This window comes from Tribolium castaneum, chromosome 9, assembly GCF_031307605.1.
Source record: "Tribolium castaneum strain GA2 chromosome 9, icTriCast1.1, whole genome shotgun sequence".
In the NCBI taxonomy this organism is placed as follows: Eukaryota; Metazoa; Arthropoda; class Insecta; order Coleoptera; family Tenebrionidae; genus Tribolium; species Tribolium castaneum.
Genome location: NC_087402.1, coordinates 573238 through 592675, shown reverse-complemented (window position 1 = coordinate 592675; position 19438 = coordinate 573238). Strand labels below are relative to the sequence as shown.

The 19438-nt window shown below is 36.3% G+C and overlaps 6 protein-coding genes and 1 long non-coding RNA gene across 18 annotated transcripts; 2 read left to right on the top strand and 5 right to left on the bottom strand.

The window, feature by feature from the left end:
- Positions 1-512: 512 nt before the first annotated feature.
- Positions 513-3780, bottom strand: Akt (Akt kinase). Of its 2 annotated transcripts, none has more exons than XM_008193302.3 (6): positions 3614-3780; positions 3149-3513; positions 2431-2782; positions 1706-2095; positions 1245-1478; positions 513-1176 (listed from the first exon to the last, which is right to left on the bottom strand). In XM_008193302.3, the coding sequence occupies exons 2-6, from the start codon at positions 3472-3474 to the stop codon at positions 946-948; spliced, it is 1533 nt and encodes a 510-aa protein (XP_008191524.1). In that variant the 5' UTR covers positions 3475-3513; positions 3614-3780; the 3' UTR covers positions 513-945. The 2 variants fall into 2 exon arrangements, with proteins under 2 accessions (XP_008191524.1, XP_008191525.1); XM_008193303.3 differs by having other exon boundaries at positions 3149-3505.
- A 188-nt stretch (positions 3781-3968) lies between these two features.
- Positions 3969-5378, bottom strand: LOC103312515 (RNA-binding protein 41). Its single transcript, XM_008193304.3, has 3 exons — positions 5060-5378; positions 4141-5018; positions 3969-4096 (listed from the first exon to the last, which is right to left on the bottom strand). The coding sequence occupies exons 1-3, from the start codon at positions 5185-5187 to the stop codon at positions 3999-4001; spliced, it is 1104 nt and encodes a 367-aa protein (XP_008191526.1). The 5' UTR covers positions 5188-5378; the 3' UTR covers positions 3969-3998.
- Positions 5379-5516: 138 nt separating this feature from the next.
- Positions 5517-6243, bottom strand: LOC103312516 (uncharacterized protein). Its single transcript, XM_008193306.3, has one exon. It carries the CDS (start codon positions 6069-6071, stop codon positions 5538-5540), a length of 534 nt encoding a protein of 177 aa, XP_008191528.1. The 5' UTR covers positions 6072-6243; the 3' UTR covers positions 5517-5537.
- A 12-nt stretch (positions 6244-6255) lies between these two features.
- LOC103312517 (26S proteasome non-ATPase regulatory subunit 10) lies at positions 6256-7200 on the top strand. Its single transcript, XM_008193307.3, has 3 exons — positions 6256-6499; positions 6547-6792; positions 6838-7200. The coding sequence occupies exons 1-3, from the start codon at positions 6395-6397 to the stop codon at positions 7168-7170; spliced, it is 684 nt and encodes a 227-aa protein (XP_008191529.1). The 5' UTR covers positions 6256-6394; the 3' UTR covers positions 7171-7200.
- On the bottom strand, positions 6838-13590 carry LOC103312518 (uncharacterized protein). 4 transcript variants are annotated; one of them, XM_008193310.3, is made up of 8 exons: positions 13452-13590; positions 12352-12549; positions 12241-12292; positions 10875-11521; positions 9574-10722; positions 8698-9386; positions 7824-7947; positions 6838-7761 (listed from the first exon to the last, which is right to left on the bottom strand). In XM_008193310.3, exons 2-8 carry the CDS (start codon positions 12457-12459, stop codon positions 7699-7701), a joined length of 2832 nt encoding a protein of 943 aa, XP_008191532.1. In that variant the 5' UTR covers positions 12460-12549; positions 13452-13590; the 3' UTR covers positions 6838-7698. The 4 variants fall into 4 exon arrangements, with proteins under 4 accessions (XP_008191532.1, XP_015834671.1, XP_008191531.1 ...); XM_015979185.2 differs by lacking the exon at positions 13452-13590 and adding an exon at positions 12633-13020 and having other exon boundaries at positions 12364-12549; XM_008193309.3 differs by lacking the exon at positions 13452-13590 and adding an exon at positions 12633-13019.
- On the bottom strand, positions 13555-19319 carry Bap111 (Brahma associated protein 111kD). Of its 8 annotated transcripts, none has more exons than XM_015979187.2 (11): positions 19144-19319; positions 18751-18795; positions 18323-18363; positions 16500-16589; positions 15903-16109; positions 15778-15853; positions 15623-15718; positions 15055-15536; positions 14246-14269; positions 13700-14177; positions 13555-13646 (listed from the first exon to the last, which is right to left on the bottom strand). In XM_015979187.2, the coding sequence occupies exons 1-11, from the start codon at positions 19202-19204 to the stop codon at positions 13603-13605; spliced, it is 1644 nt and encodes a 547-aa protein (XP_015834673.1). In that variant the 5' UTR covers positions 19205-19319; the 3' UTR covers positions 13555-13602. The 8 variants fall into 8 exon arrangements, with proteins under 8 accessions (XP_015834673.1, XP_015834672.1, XP_015834674.1 ...); XM_015979186.2 differs by having other exon boundaries at positions 15769-15853; positions 19144-19318; XM_015979188.2 differs by having other exon boundaries at positions 15769-15853; positions 16500-16577; positions 19144-19318.
- Positions 16618-17063, top strand: LOC135267133 (uncharacterized). The gene is made up of 2 exons (XR_010335450.1): positions 16618-16896; positions 16958-17063. It is a non-coding gene; the product is annotated as an uncharacterized LOC135267133 (long non-coding RNA).
- Positions 19320-19438: the final 119 nt, after the last annotated feature.

Genomic DNA, 19438 nt, shown 5'->3' with positions numbered 1-19438 from the left:
TATTAGAAAATCAATAATCGGGTGACAAGTGACAGTTTAGTGGAAACCAAGTCTGCCAACATACATGATACGAGGGCGGCCCGAAAATTATCGTTCCTGCCATTAAATTTAATCGAAATTAAAATTAAAAAATTATATTTCTATCGCTGTCTAACACGTGGACACTCTCGGTGTACTTGAGAATTGAAAAATTGTCCGGCAAGCCTCTTATTCACCTCAAAGTATGGGTTTCAATCATATTTAAAACTGCCCTCGTATTTTACGGCAACATTCGTGACGTATTTAGTGGAAATCAAGCGCGCCAACACGAAATCACATTATACGAGGGTGGTTTGAAATTCGTATACGAGGGTCGTTTGTGACATTATTTAAATAAAACTTAAAAATATTGTGGAAAATTAATTCGTCGATTTATACAGTCAAATTTGTCACCTTTTAAGCTATTTTGGACAAGTTTTTGAGGGAAAAACAAAGGAATGGATTTGTGTACTTGTAAATACCAAGCGATCGTGTAACAAAACAAATAGTTTATTTTTTTCCTACACTTTTGGGAAATATAAATAAATACTCCGCGGAAATTTCATGATTAAAAACCACCATATTTACAGAGTAGCCCAAAGATAGCAACAATTGTATATACAAACTAAATATTAGCCACACAAAAATATTTTCCGCCCACAATAATATTAGAATAAATCTCAAATGAATTTGTTTAACATTCGTATACGAGTTAAATGCACGAAATTATAGAAAATCACACTAATTTAAACATTACAGTACGTAAAATATATACACTAGAATAATAGTAAAAAAAAAGGAAAAAAGTCACTAACAATCAACAGAATCGTAAATTATTTACACTTCGCAACGATAAGTACAGTGGCTTTTAAAACAGCGAATTAACTATGATATATACAGAGTGTCTATAGTTTTGATCCGACTGAGTCACTGCATGGTGGCCATGTTGTTCATACTGCCACTTATATGTGCTGAGCTACCTAACGTGGAAGACATATCTTGATAGCTAAATTGAGGAAAATAAGGCTCTTCTTGTATGGCACCTAGCGGACCGGAATTATCAGGCGGTGTCAATTCGACACTTTCACCCGTAAATTCCGAATCGAAATATCTAGTATCCGTATCGCTAGTAACCTGGGGTTTAAACGGCGGCATAATCTGACAAAAATTACCATTTTTACTCACACTCATTTTGACAAACATTATGTTTGTTAAACAAAACTTACTTTTTTCTGCTCAAGATCCCTCCAATTGATACAACTAAAAAACGGATGTGCCATTATCTCTTTTGCATCATCTGGACCACCTCCTAGTCTTTTAGCTGGATCTTTGACCAAAAGTCCACCTAATAAATCTCTCGCATCTGAGCTTAAATTTCTCGGAAATTTAACATCATCCATTAGAATCAATTGAAACAACACGTCGTGGTCCCGGTTGTAGAATGGTAGGCGCCCAACCATCTATAACAACCATCAAAGCGCTCACTCGTTTTGGCAAATATTGAGCTCGTTAAACAAAATATTATTGGCAGTTACTTCAATTTTTCTGCCTAGTCATTCATATTTTTATGTTTAATGAATGAAATACTCTTTATTTTTGAATATAGCTATATTTTTAAGTTAAATTGTTATTATTTTTCAATTATTTATGGGTTGAGGGTTGGCGCCCAACGTGGGGCCGCACTTACCATTTCGTACATCACAACACCGATTCCCCACCAATCAACAGCTCGTCCATAATCGATATCTTCCAAAACTTCCGGTGCTAAATATTCCGGTGTACCACAGAACGTTTTAGTTGTTCTTCCATAGGTTATATCTTCTTTACATAGACCAAAATCGGCGATTTTTATATGTCCATCTTTGTCCAATAACAAATTTTCTAATTTCAAATCCCTGTAAATAATGTTCTGCGAATGCAGATATGCCAAAGCTGAGATTATTTCAGCACCGTAAAAACGTGTTCGGTCTTCGGAAAAAACACGTTCGCGTGATAAATGAAAGAAGAGTTCGCCACCATTTACATATTCCATGACAAAACAGAGGCGATCGTTGGTTTGGAACGAGTATTTTAACGACTGGAAGACATTTAAATCAATTTAACCGATTGGTTAAATACAACACTCGGCTCCGCCTCGGCCGCCAATTATTTATAAATAAATAATTTATATAAATGAATTAAAAATTAACAATTCATAAATTTTGGACGAATTTTTATTCGTACTTATTTACACGTTTTATGTCAAATAATTTTTCCATGGCCAACATGACTGCTTTATCCGAATCGAAGGACCAACTATTAGTAAGTTCATATTGATCGAATAAATGGAAAAAAATCGTAATTATTTTTGTAACCGTTCTGAATAAAGAAAAATTCGAGCCGAGGCTAAGCCGAGTATTGTTAACAACTTACGGTTAAAAATGGATGATTCGTTTTACGTAAGACCCGATTTTCGGTTTGTGTGTGAGCGACTTCGTCCTTTTGTATAATCACTTCTTTTTTGAGAATTTTAATGGCATATAGTCGACCTGTGGCTTTCTCTCGACACAAAATCACTTTACCAAACGTTCCTTTTCCTAACACTTTAATAAATTCGAAACTTTCTAAAGTAACTTTTCTTTTGCCAGTTGACGAAATTGAAGTGCCTTGCAGGGAGAATTTCTCACATAAATCGTCCATATTCCCCTCTATATTCATCTCAATATCGTCACAATATTCGTTAAGGCTGTCTATCACGCCCTTAATGGCCACCACCCACTCTTCTCTAAAAAATGACCAAAAATAACTACTTTTCACCACCAACTGTCAAATTATTGTTGACAGAACAACAAAAAAATAATGAAATTCGCGGGGTCATCCACTACTCAATACTTAATTAATTAATATTACTACAAAATACTTTTTGTTCTCAGCTTTTAGACAGTTATTTCCCGGTTATCTCTAGGGCTTGGGGCATTTTGTAGGTTGGTATCGCTACCGTTGATATGGAAACGATCATTTTTTTACGATACGTGACAGTTCATGTCAATTTTTTTATTGTTTTTACGTGTTACCAACCCATTAGCAAAAAAAAATTATAAAAAATATTTTTTGTACCCATAGTGTTTAGATAGTTTAGTAAAAAAATTACCTTTCCCGTTCTGTATCCACATGAAACATCCTTTCTATGACCGTGGTCCACTGCAGCCCCCTCATTGTAAACGTATAAAGCCTTGGTTTATCGGCCAACATGATCTGCGACCCCTTCACAGTAAAATTATTCAAGGGGTCATGCATTGAAGTCTCATCTGGCTTATTCTTATACCCTAATAAAGACCCATCATCCAAAAGTATAAAGTACCTCCTACGCCAATTCCTAATATGTTCCCCACGTTTATAAAGCCACCCTTCCTTCACAATTTTGCACTTGGTGAAGTCGGGCTTGGGCATCAAAGTGGCCGGACCTGCTTCGTTCATTTTTCACACACGAGGGGCATACAAATTTTTACTAAAAAACTGGAGATAATTATTGCATTGCATCACTGATAAGATGCGACGAACTAGGTTAGATCAAAACACAACAATTAAAACGCAAAAAATTCGTTAGTGCACTCACTTTAGTCGGTTGGTTCGTTCACAGGTGACGCGGTTTTGCAAACATTGGGCATTTTTTACGCAAGAATTGGGCTTTTTGGCCAAATTTGGGGAAAATGCAATTTGGAATACACAAGGACGTGTTTTGACGCAGATATTTTTGTCAAATCCTGGTTCATTAAACTGCCACAGGCGGCTGGGGATTCGACGGGCGCCATTTCCGCACCGGCGCCAAATTCAAATCAAAACAGCCATATTTGGAATTAGAAGTCAATTACTCTTCAAACAGTGCAAAAAAATATACAGAGGGGCATTAAAATAAAAATTGAGTCACAATTCCTGTTTTCATTAATAAAAAAAGTGACAAACACCCGGTGTAAGACAAAAAAAACATTTATTTTATTATTTTACACAGTCTTTTTTCGTCCAAATTGGATAATAATCGGTTTATTCTTTACAATGAGCCCATTAAATTGATCCAACATTTCAGCGGCCGTTTTTTCATCTGAAATAAAAAATTACCACTGTTTATTCAAATACTTTAATCACCTATCGCTTCGATAAAGGCTTGGCCTTGCATAAGTCCTGTCATTACTCGAATCGATAAAATTTCCTTTGCGAATTTCTGGAAAATTGTTTCGAGGTCACTCTGATCCAAACCATTTGCTAAATTTTTCAAAAATAAGACATTAGATGGAGTTCCCTTGTCGTAGTTTTGGAATTTGGGTAAATTTCGGATTTCTTCAAGCGATAATTTCGTAACAGTTTGATTTATTTGAATGATTTGGCCGTCTTTGATTGTGTAATAATTAGGCGGCTTGTCACAAGTGTATGTTTTTGTTATTGGAATTTGAGGAGAATCCTTTAAATCCCATTTTGTATTGCCACTAGTTTGGAATTGAATCTCCGGTTCGTTAAGTGGGGGATTTCCCGAATTAATCTGTTTACCCAAACGCCTGGCCTTCTTTCTGATTTTTTTAACATTGACAGGCGCCAAGTCTGTCATTAATTGTTGTTCGACGCTTTTAAGTTGGTCCAAAGGACCGGGAACACTGTTTTTTTGCTCATTTTCAAGCGCAAATTTTAGTAATTTTGTCTCAACACTCGTCGGTTTTGTTGCTAAAAGTAGCTCGCTTTCGAGGCGACTTATTGCATTTTTTGGCTCCTCGGGGATTTCACCCAACTTATTGTAAATCACCCCAAGTTGTGTTTTCAAAACATCGTGATTGATTTTTTTGTGTCTGTTGTGGTAGCGCTGTATTAATTCAATTTCGTCATCAGTCAGCCCACGTGATTTTAATTCCTCCAAATTTTTTACATCACCAACTAGGGAACTAAATTCTTGCAATGATTTCGAACCGGAGGCAAAGTTGGTCAAAGACACTAATTCTGTTGACTTGCAGAAGGAGTTTTTCAGCGAAAGCTGCCTGAAATTCATTTAATCCAAAATTAAAGGAAAAAAACTTACTCCTCCAAATTAATTGTAGTGTTGCGCTGCTTCTCGGCCAATTTCTTTATGTAAAGGTCGGCCTCCGACACCAGTTTTTTCTCAGGGGGCGCATCCTCACACTCATGAGTGCGTTTTTTGTTGTACATTTTTTGTGAGGTTATATGAACCAAACTTGACGCAAAAACCAAATAAACGGCAAATATACAGCAAAATAATCAACTAGTCAATAAAAATAATGAACATTATAGCCGATTAATGGCTAAAAACCAGTTTTTGGTCACATTTTCACAAAAACAATCAAGCAAGTGGCTAAGGTTACACCCAAAAATCTTCTCTAAATAATTTATTTAAAAAATACGTTACGGTAAAATAGCAAAATAATCATAAAATAATAGTCGTGTTCACCAATTATTATGTAAAAATCAGCTTTCCAGGAAAAAAATCAAGGAAGTGGTTAAGGTCACAAAAACCACAATTCCAATTATTATTAAAAAATTTATTCTTGAAGATTCTGGATAATGTCCCGTGCCCGTTCCAGCTTACACGTCCCCTGATTTTCGTCATTTTCCCCCTCGATAATTGCCACCGCTTCTTTTAACAAAACCTCACGTGATTTGCCTTTCGAATTTGAAAAATACTCAACCAGTGTTTGCCAAAACTCTGGTGGCACTTTAACTTCGTCATACATGTTGTGTTGTAACCAAATTTGCCTCAACTTTTCGAATTTCCATTCGTCTCGACTGTGCTTCCACTTTGATAAATAATTCAAGGCTTTTTCCTGCAACGCCAATTCGGTCTTGTTCTTCTTATCCTCAAGTAGTTTAGCGTATTTTTTACGCTTTAACGCCCGAATTGACTCCGTTTTTTTGCCTTCATCTGGGTTAGTTGGTTCGGTAATTTTCTTCCGCTTTTTTGCCTTTTTCTCGACTGGATTTTCAACTTCGCTTGATAGCAGCTCATCGGCGACTTGCTTCGGCACAACTTCTTCGTCAAAACTGACCATGTTCGCTTTTTTCGCCTTTTTCTTCATCTTCCTAACCACTTTTTTCGTACCAAGTTTTTGGGGTTATGTAGATCAAACGCCCAGACGTAATGACATTTGAACTAAATTGATCAACTCTAATCGACAAATTAAGCGTTTTCTACCCCAATTTATCAATTAGCAATGCAATTATCACACAGACAAGCTTAAAACAACGATAATTGTACCAAATATGCAAAAATTTTGTCAAAAACACGATAAGTCTATTGACTAGACCCGTAGTACGAACGTCCCAATCACTTTAGACCTACTTCATATTTTGATATTCCTTGTTGATCTCTCGTTATTTTGCGACAAACCGTGTTAATGGTATGGCAAGAGCTAACACAATCTTCGACTCGGCCCACAAAGGTGACTTCGAGCTTGTAAAAAGCAAATTGGACGAAGACCCCTCTCTTCTAACCAAACTAGATGAGGTAAGAAATTTCACTTATTGAAGGAGCCCCCTTTCAAAATCTTCCAGAATGACAGAAATTTGCTACACTGGGTTTGCGTTGGGGGCAATTTTAAACTCGCCACACACTTAATTGACCTGGGGGCCCCCATTGACGCCCGTGACGACACCGACACAACCCCCTTAATTCTGGCAAGTTCGGCCGGTCATTGCGAAATCGTGAGTCTCTTGCTTGAGAAGGGGGCCAATGTGAATCAGCAGTCAAGCGAGGGGCACTCTGCCCTTCAATATGCCGCTTCTAAAGGCTGGTTTTCTGTAAGTTTGTATTTTTTGTGTTTTTTTTTCTAATTGATTTGGCAGATTTGTGCCAAATTGGTCGAACACAAGGCCAATGTTAACATAAGTGATAAACGGGGGGCCACTCCGTTACACAGGGCTGCCTCCAAGGGGAACCTAGAGATTGTGAGACTGTTGATTGAAAGTCCGCAACACTTGAATATAAACGCGCGAGATGTTTATGGGTTTACGCCGCTCCATTTGGCCTGTGAGGAGGATAGACAAGATGTCGCCAAGTTGTTGGTGCAAAATGGGGGCGACTTGGATACGAAAAATCGCGACGGGCAGACGCCCCTTGATTTGTGTACAATGCATTTGAGAAAAGCGCTCGAAATTATCAAATCGAAGATACAATAATTTTGGTTTTAATAAAGTAGTGAAAGCGAATTTTGGCGTTTTTTTTGCCCTCATGATTCAGCAGATTGTGTTATTTGCTCGGCAAAGGTTCCTGAACTGATAAATATTTCGCCGAATTTTGATTAGCAGAGAGAGAGGAAAAAATTGCAAGTCATGGGTGGGACGATGCGATTTTTTCAACACGTATATTTTATTACTGAATATTACTGTACAATAGTATTCGTGAGTTAACCAACGTCCTTATAAACAAGCAAAGTCTTGTTACCGTATAGTTCAACATGATATAATTTAATCAGAAAGAAACGGTCAACACTTGATAAGTAACAATAAATTTTTGTGTCCAAGAGGTAACAAGAAAAGTACAATAACAGTTTTTGGACAAGAGATAGGCCTACGTACACACAATCATATACAAGGCTTTTATTGTGAGGGGTCGGGCGCGATGATTGATTTTATTCTAGAACATCCAAATTTTAATAAAAGGTCACACTTGTCGGTTTTTTAATTAATTAAATCAAATTGGTTTTATTACCCTAATAAAGGTTTAGGAAAGGCATTTGGCGATCCGGAATCTGGTGATTCAGGTTCATCCTGTCCACAGAAAACACGCAACTTTATAGTGAAAAAAAAATTAAAAAAATTATTGCTTTTACCTGGGATACAATACTGGATCTGTTACTCGACACTCCTAAATCACTAGTAAATGGAGTTCGTAATTTGACACTGCCGTTCGCTTCCGGAGGTTCTACAGCTGCACTTAAATCTACCGAAGAGTCACTGAAAATTTCATTAACAAATCGAAAATTAACCGCCAGTTTAGTGAAAAATAAGTTCAAAAACGTGCTTAAACTCTCGACAAAAAAATACCAACACATTATACCTTATTTGGTTAGTTTTTAGCTGTGTTTTTGTGTTAAAACCGTAGAAAAAGGCAATATAATGTATTTCTGTAACATACCATAATAAAAATTTTAAGCAAAATCACTCAAAAAACGAAATCTTTAGCGCAATAAAGGTTTTAAAACGTTGAAAAACGACAAAAATAAGACCACTGTGGACCCTATTCGGCAATTTTTCATTTATTTTAGGCAAAATTCTTAAGAATAATGTAATTTTTGACTACAAATCGCAAAATATAATGGTTTTTCGTACCGATTTTAGCAAAAACTTAAAGGTATTTTTATAAACGTTTAAGGCAATAAATAGACCCAATTTGAATATTTATTCGACAAAATTTGCTAAAAAATATGCCAGAAAGAAACAGCAAAAAATGTCCAGTTCTGCCATGATTTTGTAATTTTTTACTCGGTTTAGCGAAATATCACGAAAAATATAAGTATTTGAACCAAAAAGGCGCTAGAAAAAGAAGACGGTAAAGTAAAGCGGAAATAGTGTATTTTTTTAACAAAAAATAAATTCTTTAGCAAATGAGTCTTTGAAATTGAATAAATAAAAGGTTTAAGGCTCAAATGAATTAATTTTGATAAGGAATTGTCTAAAAATTCACAAACATAGAAAACATCTCACCTTACTATACTTCTCCGATCAGCAACCGCAACATCCAACTTAAGCCTCTCCCCCTCCTTTTCCTCCTGTTCATCATCCAATAAGGGCAGCTCATCCTCCTGCACCCCTCCACAGCCCTTTTTCCTCTCCCTCATTTCATGACACTCGCACTTGCACTCCTCGGGATTCACATAATTATACACAACATTATCCTGTAAAACACTCTCAGAAACTTCAATATGGCCACGTGACGGTAACGTTTGAATCCGTTTCGGTGGTTTTCTCCGTTCGGGGATTTCCTCAAAATTAATCCACTCCTTTTGGACCCCTTTCGGGGGCAGTGGAGGCGGCGTCTCGTCCTGAGTCAACGAGGAACGCCTTCCTGTGTTAATCCCTTTCTCGGCAAATTCAAACCAATTGGTTGTGTTGCTGATTGGTTTTCGCGGTGATTTGACAGTTTTTTCAACTGATTCGTTTCGTGGCAGAGATATTTTGAGTTTTTCGATGGTGTTGATGGTTGTCATGACGTCTTCACAGTACTCTTCGAGGCAGCTGGGGTTGATGGGGGTGGTGGAACGGGGGCGTTCGATGGGGTGGGTCTTCATTTCGAAGGTTGAACGCTGCTTGATGGGGATGATGGGGAGGGCGGCCGAACGCTCCTGAGGGAGGGTTGTGGGCACGTAGGGGAGCTCGTCGTCATAGGAGTCTTGCTGGAGAAAACATTTTAATTCAACACAAAAACAAATAATCAAACAAAATAATTTTTTCTTAAAAAACTGTGTTAATTTACTTGTTATACACGAAATGATTAATTAAATTGAACATTTTTGCAAGTTCGCGTACATTACGTACGTATGCAAAATTTCAGCACCCTCTAACAATTTTTTTCCAACTTACCAAGACCAGTTCTTTCCGTTCCGGCTCCACATAATCCAGTTCCAGCTTCAAATCCTTTTTTTTCGGCAGTTCAGCTTCCGAGTCTCGTTCCGATTCGGACGAAACGTCCTCAGGTGCCGAGCTAATCTCCGGTTCTTTCGCCTTATCTTTGGGCAACTTGGTCGAGAAAATCTCATTATTACTTCCAAGTTTCGTTGAAAACACCACATTCTCACTACTTGTACTACTCTGTCTTTGTGGCTCGCTTTTGGCACCACCACCACCATTCACCGTAATATTGCTTTCGACTTGTACTTCCATTTCCGTTCGATTGACTTCAATCACAGTTTCCTGACTGTCTTGACTCGAAGTTACAATGGTTCGATCTTCGTAAAACGTGGGCGAATGCAAGGGAATTCGAACCGAATCGCTTTCTAATTCGTGTCTATTATCATTAAATTTAAATTCTACTTTGGCAATTGCGTCGAAATTCGGCAAAACTTCACTTGAACTCGTCGTTTCGTCCTTTTTTTTGCGAAAACGCGAAAAGACCGACTTTTGCTTGCCGATGCTTTCGTTGGATAAATCACGTTCGCGGCTTTTCGAACGACTTCGTTCTTTCAAACTCTCGCTTAAAATACCGCCGAGTGATTTTCGTTTGCAACCGGTTGGCGATTCCGGACTTATAATCGTTTCTTTGCTCCGGAAAAGTGAAGCGAACGAGCTTTTCCGGGAGAGTGAAGGTGATGGTGTTGCTGTTGATGGTTTTGGACTTTCGATTGGTTTTGGTTCAGGTTGTAAGTCCAAAGTTTCAGGTTTGGACTCCTCCTCTTGGCTGTTGCTGTACATGTGGTCAGGTTTTAGTTTGATTCGGATGTATTTTGGTTCGTCTTCGCGTTTCGGTGAAGGCGAGGCTGATTTCGGTTTAGGTTTGGTTGGTGTTTTGGTTTTAGGTTGGATTGTGGCTGATTTAACTTCGCGGAGTTTTGGTTTGGTGTTGGTGGTGGTTGTTTCAGGTTGGGATGGGAGAGGGCCTTTGAGTGGGATATAAATGTATTCCACTCCACTTTTTGCAATAAATTTTCGCGGAATGTTATTATTGCTTGGTTCGTCCACTTTAATTGTAATATCACTTTTTTGTAGCACACGTTTGGGTTTAGGAGGTGGTACCTGTGTACAAAAAGCAATAGATAAAATAAACATATTTTTATAATCTCTAGTTTTTTTTTATTTTCTGGTTTATTAGAGTGCAATAATTTTTGTAAATTTCATTTTGTTTTCCTAATTTTTTTCCCAATTCGAACAATTATTACGTTTCTTACCGCAATCCCTTCGGCGAGAACGGCCTGAGTCGGGTCATGTTTGCGTGCAAGAAGCACTTTTTCGAGCACTTCCGTCTCGATTTTGGTCCCGGTTTGGCTCTTGTTATTCGGTGCGTTTTCCGGTGGTTTCGTGCCACAAAACGACGTCTCGAGTAACATTTTATGAGGCGATGGTGATCGTGACAGTCCTGATTGGTTGGAAATAACGGAAAGATGACTCGCATTTGATAAGCGACTATGTCCAGAACCTTGACTTCCGATACTTGAAAGTCGTGACGTACGTCCAGAAATACACAATAAACCAATTTCGGAACTTTGTGAATCTTTTCTTTGATGATGGCTTATTTCTTCGGGTGATTGTGGTTTGGTGGGTTTTTTCTTCACTTCTTGTGGGTCTTGGAAGTCCAATTCTTCAGTTGATGATCGTAAATCAAGGGCGCCTTCTTCCCGAAAGCCTAGACCTAATTTTGGGGCTTCATGATCGAAAAGTTCACGTTCTGGAGTGCTGTCTCGACTGTCATGATGTGATGAACTACTGGCTCGGGAAATGTCGATTCTTGGTGTTAGTTTCTGGGGGCTGGAGAGTGGCATTGCACCTAAGAGACTTATGCCAGGGTGGTCGATTGGTGTCGCGTCTTCTCGGATACCTACAGCATTTTTTGGGTTGAAAATAAGCCAAAAAATTGCGAATTTAGGTCAAAAATGACGTAATGTTTGTCTTTTTCTAGCATTTTTGAGCTAAAAACTTTTTTCAAGAACTTTATTACAACAAAAAAAATCACCAACTGCATCGAACATGATAGTATTATTATCTTTTTTCAGAGTTTAAACATATTTTTCGGTTATAAACCTTATTATTTTACATAATTTCGTCAAAAATGGACCAAAATACACTAAATTAGGCGTCTATTTGTACTTTTTTATGCTAGAAACGCAATTATTTTACGATTTTTCTTCCAAAACAAGCCAAAAAATTGCTAATTTAGATAGAAAATAACGTAATTATTGTCTTTTTCTAATGTTCTCAAGCTAAAAACTCAAATCTTTTCACGCAAAACCACCAAATGCATCGTAAATGACTAAATTTTCAAATATTTAAACACATTTTTCAGTCAAATATGCTAATATTTTATAAGATTCTGTTGAAATTAACCAAAAAAATCACTCAATTAAGCAAAAAAAAAAGGTTTTCGTTCCTTTGTTGCCAAAAGTGGGTTACAGATGCCACTAAATTAAACCATTAATTTAGTTTTTAGATGCGATTTTTGTCTTCTTTAAGCTAAAAACTTATTTTCCGACAGTTTGCTAAAGTGGGTCAATGGATCAAAAAAAAAAACACGAAAATATGCCAACTTAAGGAATTTACCTGGAAGTCTGACCACGGATCCGGCCGGGTTTTTGTCTTCGGGACTCTCCAGCTGCAATAAAGTGCGATTAAAGGGGGCTATAATGTGTAAAAGAAGGGCAGCATGCTTACACGGGATCTCACCTCGTCTGAGAGGTCTTCAAAAGAGGCGAAAGGGGCAGGACCCATGCGCTTCTGACGTCGTGAATTAACACCAGAGGTACTTCCAGGTACCGACATGTTATTATTTGGTGGTGATTTACTGGGTTAAGGGTAAGCAACAAATGGTAACAAGTAGCGACGAATCTTCGGGATTAACGCCCAAACATACTAGAAAGTTGGGAAAAGAAATAGGTTTTTTTTTGAAGAAAACTAATCAATAATCGAATTTCAGGACAATTATTATTGCCTACCTGAAATGATGAAGAGTTACATTTTTATCGATTCAACCACCCAACGCATTAAGTACACTGATTTATTTTTTCCAATGTACCTACACCACTACCATTTTAATAAATAAAAACCAAAAATGTGGAAACGATGAAATAAAATTGTCTATTTAACATGATAATGAATACTACACAGGTAGTACTACAACGTCGATTTTCAGGCGCCGCGACGGAGTTTATGGAGGGGGAATGCCAGTTTTAGACGTCACCGATAGGGAGCGCCCGATTTTATAACACACAGATCAATATTTCCAATTGGTCATTGACTTAGCAAAACTTGTCAAAATATCTACAAAACAAGCGCATTTTAACCGCAATTATTGTTTCATTGCTTGAACACAACAGCGCACTGATCGTGATATAAATACACGGACTGTAGTTATTTTTACCACAGCTTAAAACAATAAATAAATTAAGCTCACGTTTTTCTATAAACAAATAAGTTTGCCCAAAAAATAATTAAATTTTTTTATTAATAATTAATTCGTATGTTTGAATTCTTATTTTTTTATGTAATGTGTTGTAAATAATTGTTTACAAATAATTAACATTATCAATTTAAAAAAAACAGTCGTACCTTATAAAATAAAACAGTAACGAAAATGTAAAAAAATGCGTGAAATAGCAAGTTTTTTATTTTTTTTAGAGACAAAGGAAAGTATAAATAACCAAAACCGACTTATTAGAGGATTAGTTGTTTAGGTTTTATATTCGTAATAATAATAATGTCATCAATTTTTTATTCATTTTCTTATATATTGCAAAAAATACTCCGGTACTTACCTACTTGCTTGTTTCTGTTAGGAATTTTTTCATAGTTTTTCAACAGGAAAATCATCGGGAAAGGATGGGGTTCTTCAAAGGTTTCTTAAATAACACAGCACACTAGCATCCACTCAATTTATTGCAAAAGTAACCAAAAAATCCCCAACACCTATTCCCCTTCTTTCTTGTCCTTTTCACCTTCAGCGCTGCCCTCTGTAACAAAAAACCTAACTAGGGGAACCCCGAATTATCTCGGAAAAAAATACCGTGTTTAGTCTGCTCCTCTTCACTCGGTTGCACCCTTTCAGCCTCTGCTGGTGCAGGGCCTCCATAAATGGGGGCTGGGTGCCCCTCCGGATTGGGGGGCATGGCTTGCCCATCTGGTACCGGCCCATGGGGTGGGTACAAATGGGGTCTATGGTACTGTGGTGGGTACGGTTGATGGTAGTACGTATGTGGGGGGTACTGAGGGGGGTAATACCCCTGTTGTTGGGGGTAGGCGTAGGCCGGATGTGGGGGCCTTGGGGGCAGAGGAACAGTCTGTGGACTGTTTTGGGGGTACTGCTGATAAGGGGGCATCATGTTGGGCGCTGGAGGCACGTGGTGGTGCATGGGAGGTGGCATGTGCGGGGGTGGATGCTCGAGTGGAGGCTGTTCCGGGGGCGGTTTATGCTCGGGGGTTTCTTTGTTTTCGTTCGATGGGGGCGGCGGTGAAGGGGCTGGTTTATCGTCTTGTTCCATTGGCTGTTACCACGAAATTGATTGTTTTTTTTCGAAAAAAATTACTATTCAATTTGATGATTTTTTTTTACCTGAATGCAGTGAAGCACTAACGGCTGACAGTGCAAGAAAAATTTTTGCTACATGAGATAGTGTCACATTTGGGGTAAATAGGATGGTCATTCAATCACCAACACCAAGTTAGTAGCTAAAATACTGGTCTTTGGTTTATTAAAAAAAATATAAATAAAAGAAAAAGAGCAAAGGGTTGAGAACAAACAACTTTATTTCAAAACTACTTGGGTCAAGGAAATAATACAAAGAAGAAACTAACTAAAATTAAGTTGATGAAAAACGAATGAAGAACAATTAATGAAATGAAATTGGCTAGATTTTTCAAAGAGAAATAAGGAGAAAATTTCATGCTGAATCACTTATTCCGCTTGGAAATACACTAAAGGTAAACAAAAAATTCTACAAGACATAAACAGACTAATCTATCTTATTTTTTACGTACATAAAGAAAATTAATCTGTTTATGTAAGATGACCATCCCATTTCGAACAGCTTTTATTTTCAACCTTGTTCAAATCAATATACCAGGTGTCAAAACTGTTGAGCTTATTCAGATTTTTTTATATTTTTGATAAAATTTTTCACAATAACTTGCATTTCTCTGTGTAAATTGAACAATTTAGTATGCAATTCGGCGATTTTTGGGTTATTTATGACGAATTTTTTAGGGGCCCTATAATTTTTTTAAATTAATTTGTAAAAAAAATCGGTTTTGATTAAAAGTTTTGGAGCAAATTTAGTTTTTTTATTCACACCTGGTACTATCAAGGCCCCACGAAAAAATGTCTACTCCTCTGCCAAACAACACCTGTAAAAATCAAGATACCTCAGATTGGGGCTGTCCCTCTTGAGCTGGGGGCGGTTGTTCCGGTTGTGCCCCCGAATTAGCAATTTCAGTGGGCGTAGCAGCCCCATTTTCTTCCGGTTTCGGTTTCTGTTCTTCCAAACTCTTCATTCTCTCCTTCTTCAATAAATCGTATTGTCGTTCGACCATTTTCTGAAAGGTTTCTTCATCAACAGCCGGCTTGCAATGTTTCTTCAATTCCTCTTGAAACTGTTCACTACTTTCGATAAATTTGCGTTTTTTTGCTTCAAATCGTTCTTCGATTTGTTGCAATTCGGCTTCGAGTTTTTTCTGATGCATTGTCAATGATTGGACTTGACGTTTGAGAACTTGCATACGACCTGTTGTAACAACTGAACGGACATCCGGTACAACAGTATCGGAAAAAATTTCGTTAATGAGACGATGATTGCGCAGAAAGCGGGCGTAGGAAACGTGTTTCACCGAATAGCCATCGTCCTGATCTGCACATAACACAAACAAAAAAAAATTTACAGCTCGAAATGAAGCTGAGAGCTTTAATAAAAAAAATTGACAAAAAATAAATTACCATCTTCGTCCTCCGCTGCTTGAATTTCAATCCTTCGATCGACGGCTTGTTGTTTCGATGACGAACTGCTGCGATCATGCGAATCACTATCATTGCCTGAAATTATCATTACAAGAAAATTTTCATTCCTTTCAAACTTAACTTACCACTTTTACCTCGATTTTTAGCAGCGATAAATGCCTGATAAGCCGGTGAATTGTGATAAGTTTTCAGCGTTTTTTCATATTCCAACTAGAAGCAGAAAAAGTTGTTATAACTATTTCAGTAGTTAGAAACCAACCTTTTCAGCTTCGTATTCCTCAACAAATTCGTTTTTTTCTTCCTCGGGGAGATCCCTCCACATTTGCCCGATAATTCGTCCAATTTCCCATAATTTCAAATCGGGATTTTGTGCTTTAACCGTATCCCAAACCTTTCGACTGTATCTCATGTAGGGCATGAGAGGCTTTTCGGGCGCTTTGGGGGGCTTAGGAGTACGCGAATCATTCTACAAAGAAAAAATAATGTTGTTTTCTCCATGAAACTTTTATTCACTTTTATTCATAAGAAATGCCAAAAGAAATAATTAAATATTTTTGTATTAATCTTGTAGTTCTCAAAATGGAAGCCTCTAACTGATTTGTTTCGAGGTTAAAAAGCTAAAACTTACCTGGACGTAGTAGTAATTATAACTACTTTTGTACTGATTGTAATTGCTATTATTGTAATAATAATAAAAAGGATTGTAATCGTAATAGAAATTGTTAGCGTAGTGCTGCATCACGCTTAAATTGTAGGGAAAAGAACAATTTTTAGATACGTAAATATTATTTGTTCTAGATAAAGTGAGAATTATCAGTAGATAAGTTGGGTTTGTGAGAAAGATAGAAATACTTACCGACGAACTCTTTCCCACTTTTTGTGGTAAAAACCCAGGATGGCCATTCGGCGTTGTTACAAACGGACTTGTTTCTTTCTGTAAAAATAACTGCAGGATTTATTGACCTGTATTTTACGTAACTTGAAGTAGAGTTCCTATATTGGGAGAGTTGGGACACTGAATGTCGATTTTCGAAATTTTGTTTCATATACGTCGGTTGGAATGTATAAAAAAACAAATTGGGATAGAAATCAGTGGTGTTACACTTGAAATTTGGCGAAAAGTCAAATAAATTTGTCAAAAAATGTCTCCATTTTTCGTCGACTAACTGCGTTTAGAAATGGTTTAGACTGGCAGTCGTCGTCAATTCACTGTTTTTTTTATATAAACTCCAAATTTTAAAAGAGATTTCTTTGTAAGTACAAGAATTTTACGTCTAAATTCTTCATCATAAACATTTTTTCCTTAATTTTAAGAAATGGTAATCATCGATGAAAGAGAGAGAAACTGAACCTTTCCTGCCAAGTTTTACGTTTATTATTAACAAGCATTTGGAAAAGTGGATTGTCGAAATAATGTTATGTACAAAATTTATGAGATTTTGGGAATTTGTCTATGCATTTACAAAAGACGTAGGTACTTGAACCCAAAATTGGTTCTAATTTTTAGGAAAGTTGAACCTGTTACTGCTTGGCCGCCATCTACGTGAACTTTAGCTACTGTTTCAAATTATAAAGTTATTGGGAATTCACGATGTTGTTACGTTTTTCATACGAGAACATCTTCAATATCATTTTTTAGAAAATTTAAAAAGACGTCAGGAAATATGAAGGGTTCTTGATGACCAATTTTTGGGACGAGATGTTTAACTAAAAATTGTGATTGAAAGAAAAGCATTTTTAGCATTGAAGTATGTTTTAAGTTATGTATTTAATATTAAAATAAATATTGAAAAATTTCAGAAATGTGAACATTAATATTGATAGGTATTCAATTATTTTCTTTTTTTAAATAGTAATCCCAAAATTTCTACGTTTTCTACGTCCCTGATTTAATTTGACGTAAAATTATGTCATTTTATGCATTTGACAAAAATTATAACCTTGAAATTATTTTCAACATAAACCTCTGACATAAGTTACTAACAAAAATTTTAATAAAAAAGGATAGAAATATATACCTTATCCACATAATACAAAATTGGCTCGGTTTGACGTTCAGTGTCCCAACTCTCCCAATATAGGAACTCTAACTTGAAGAACAAATAGCCATAGAAACCCGATTTTGGGAAACTTTACTAACCAGGAAAACTCGAAAGAAATTTCTTTTGTTAAAAAAGTAAATATTTATTATTTAAGCAAGACTTTTACAGTCAGGAAATCAGATCGAAATTGATATTTTATTTATTTCACTCAATTTTACAGGTTTTTCTGTCAAAAATAAAGCAAAAAAATATAAATTGATTGAACACAGTAGTTTTATATAAATTCTCGATTATCTGTTTCAGATTTTATTAAAAATGATCGAAAAAATCACGAAATCGGATCAGAATAACATTACGATTTTGTCTTTTTTTTAATCATATACAATTTTTTCTCAAATTTTTGTAAAAAATGTGCTCAAAATCAAAAAACAGTTTGAAAAATTACTACATTAAGACAATATTTACATAATTTTTTTTAATGTTTTTATGTGTTTCACTAAGTCACTGAGATCTCAGAATTATTGCTTTTAATTTTCCTGCAGTAGGAATTAATAAAAAATGTACAAAATAATTTCTTTATCTTCCCAAGAATCCTTCTCTACAGATAAGAAACAACCCAAAAAAAATTAAAACTTACATTTGATCCAGATCCGGACCCTCCAGACGCTCTCAAACGCTCTAGAATAAAAATTATTTTTCATTTCGATTTTACCTCAAACGAAACGTGCAACAATGACTCAAAACACCACTACTTACCTTAACTATTAAAAATGAGAGCAAATGAATGAAAAACCTTGTTAAAGTGCAACTACTATAAGTAATAAGCCTAGAGCAAAATTTAGCTAATTTAAATTCTACTGACATTCTCCGCCCTGACTACGAAATCGAGTTGGCAACATTTTTTGTTGCCACCAATTGGTCAAAAAAAAAGTAGAAAACTGTAATTACAGTTTTCTTCTTTTCCATTGAATTGATTGATGATGATGGAAAGAAGCAAAGCTTAATTATTTTAGAAGAATGTTTGAAACTTCTGTAAAATGTTAATAAAACGAAGATTGCAGTTACCTTTCAATATGTTGAAAGTCATGGGCACGCCTGCCGACAGCAAATCTGAACAACAAACACAAACAAAGCAATCATCAGCACTATTCTACAAAAAAAGAGTCTACTATGGTTTATAAATGCGGGTGTTAGTGGAAAAAATAATTTATAAACCATAGCATTTAGCTTAGAATAACCTAGTTCATGCTATTATGACTTGTCATCAATAATTCAAAAATAATAAATAGCGTCTTACAAAAATACTCATGCGAACGGCAAGCTCCTTTACTGGATTTTACTCGAACATTTTCAAAAACTAACTGGAAAATCTACAGCAATTCGCGTCAAATTATAGTAATAACGTCAGAATAATAGATATTATTTGGAAAAATGCATTTTCTTGCAACTTTGTCTTACGGTTTGTTTGAGGGCTAGGCATTTGCATCGCTACTTGCTTGTAATTGGCTGGAAGAGCCATTTTTTCACACACACACTAATTAAATTAGATCTAAAATTGAGATTCTTTTAAAATACACAACACTTTTTACACAAATGACGCCATGTTGACAACTGACAACGAATTGGAGAAAGATGCAAGTCGTTCTCTCTCTATTTTCCAGCAAAGCGCCACCTACGATACAAAAAGCGGAAAATTCAAACAATATTTTGTTTCCATTACAAAAAACCCATCAAAAAGCATTTACAAGAGTAC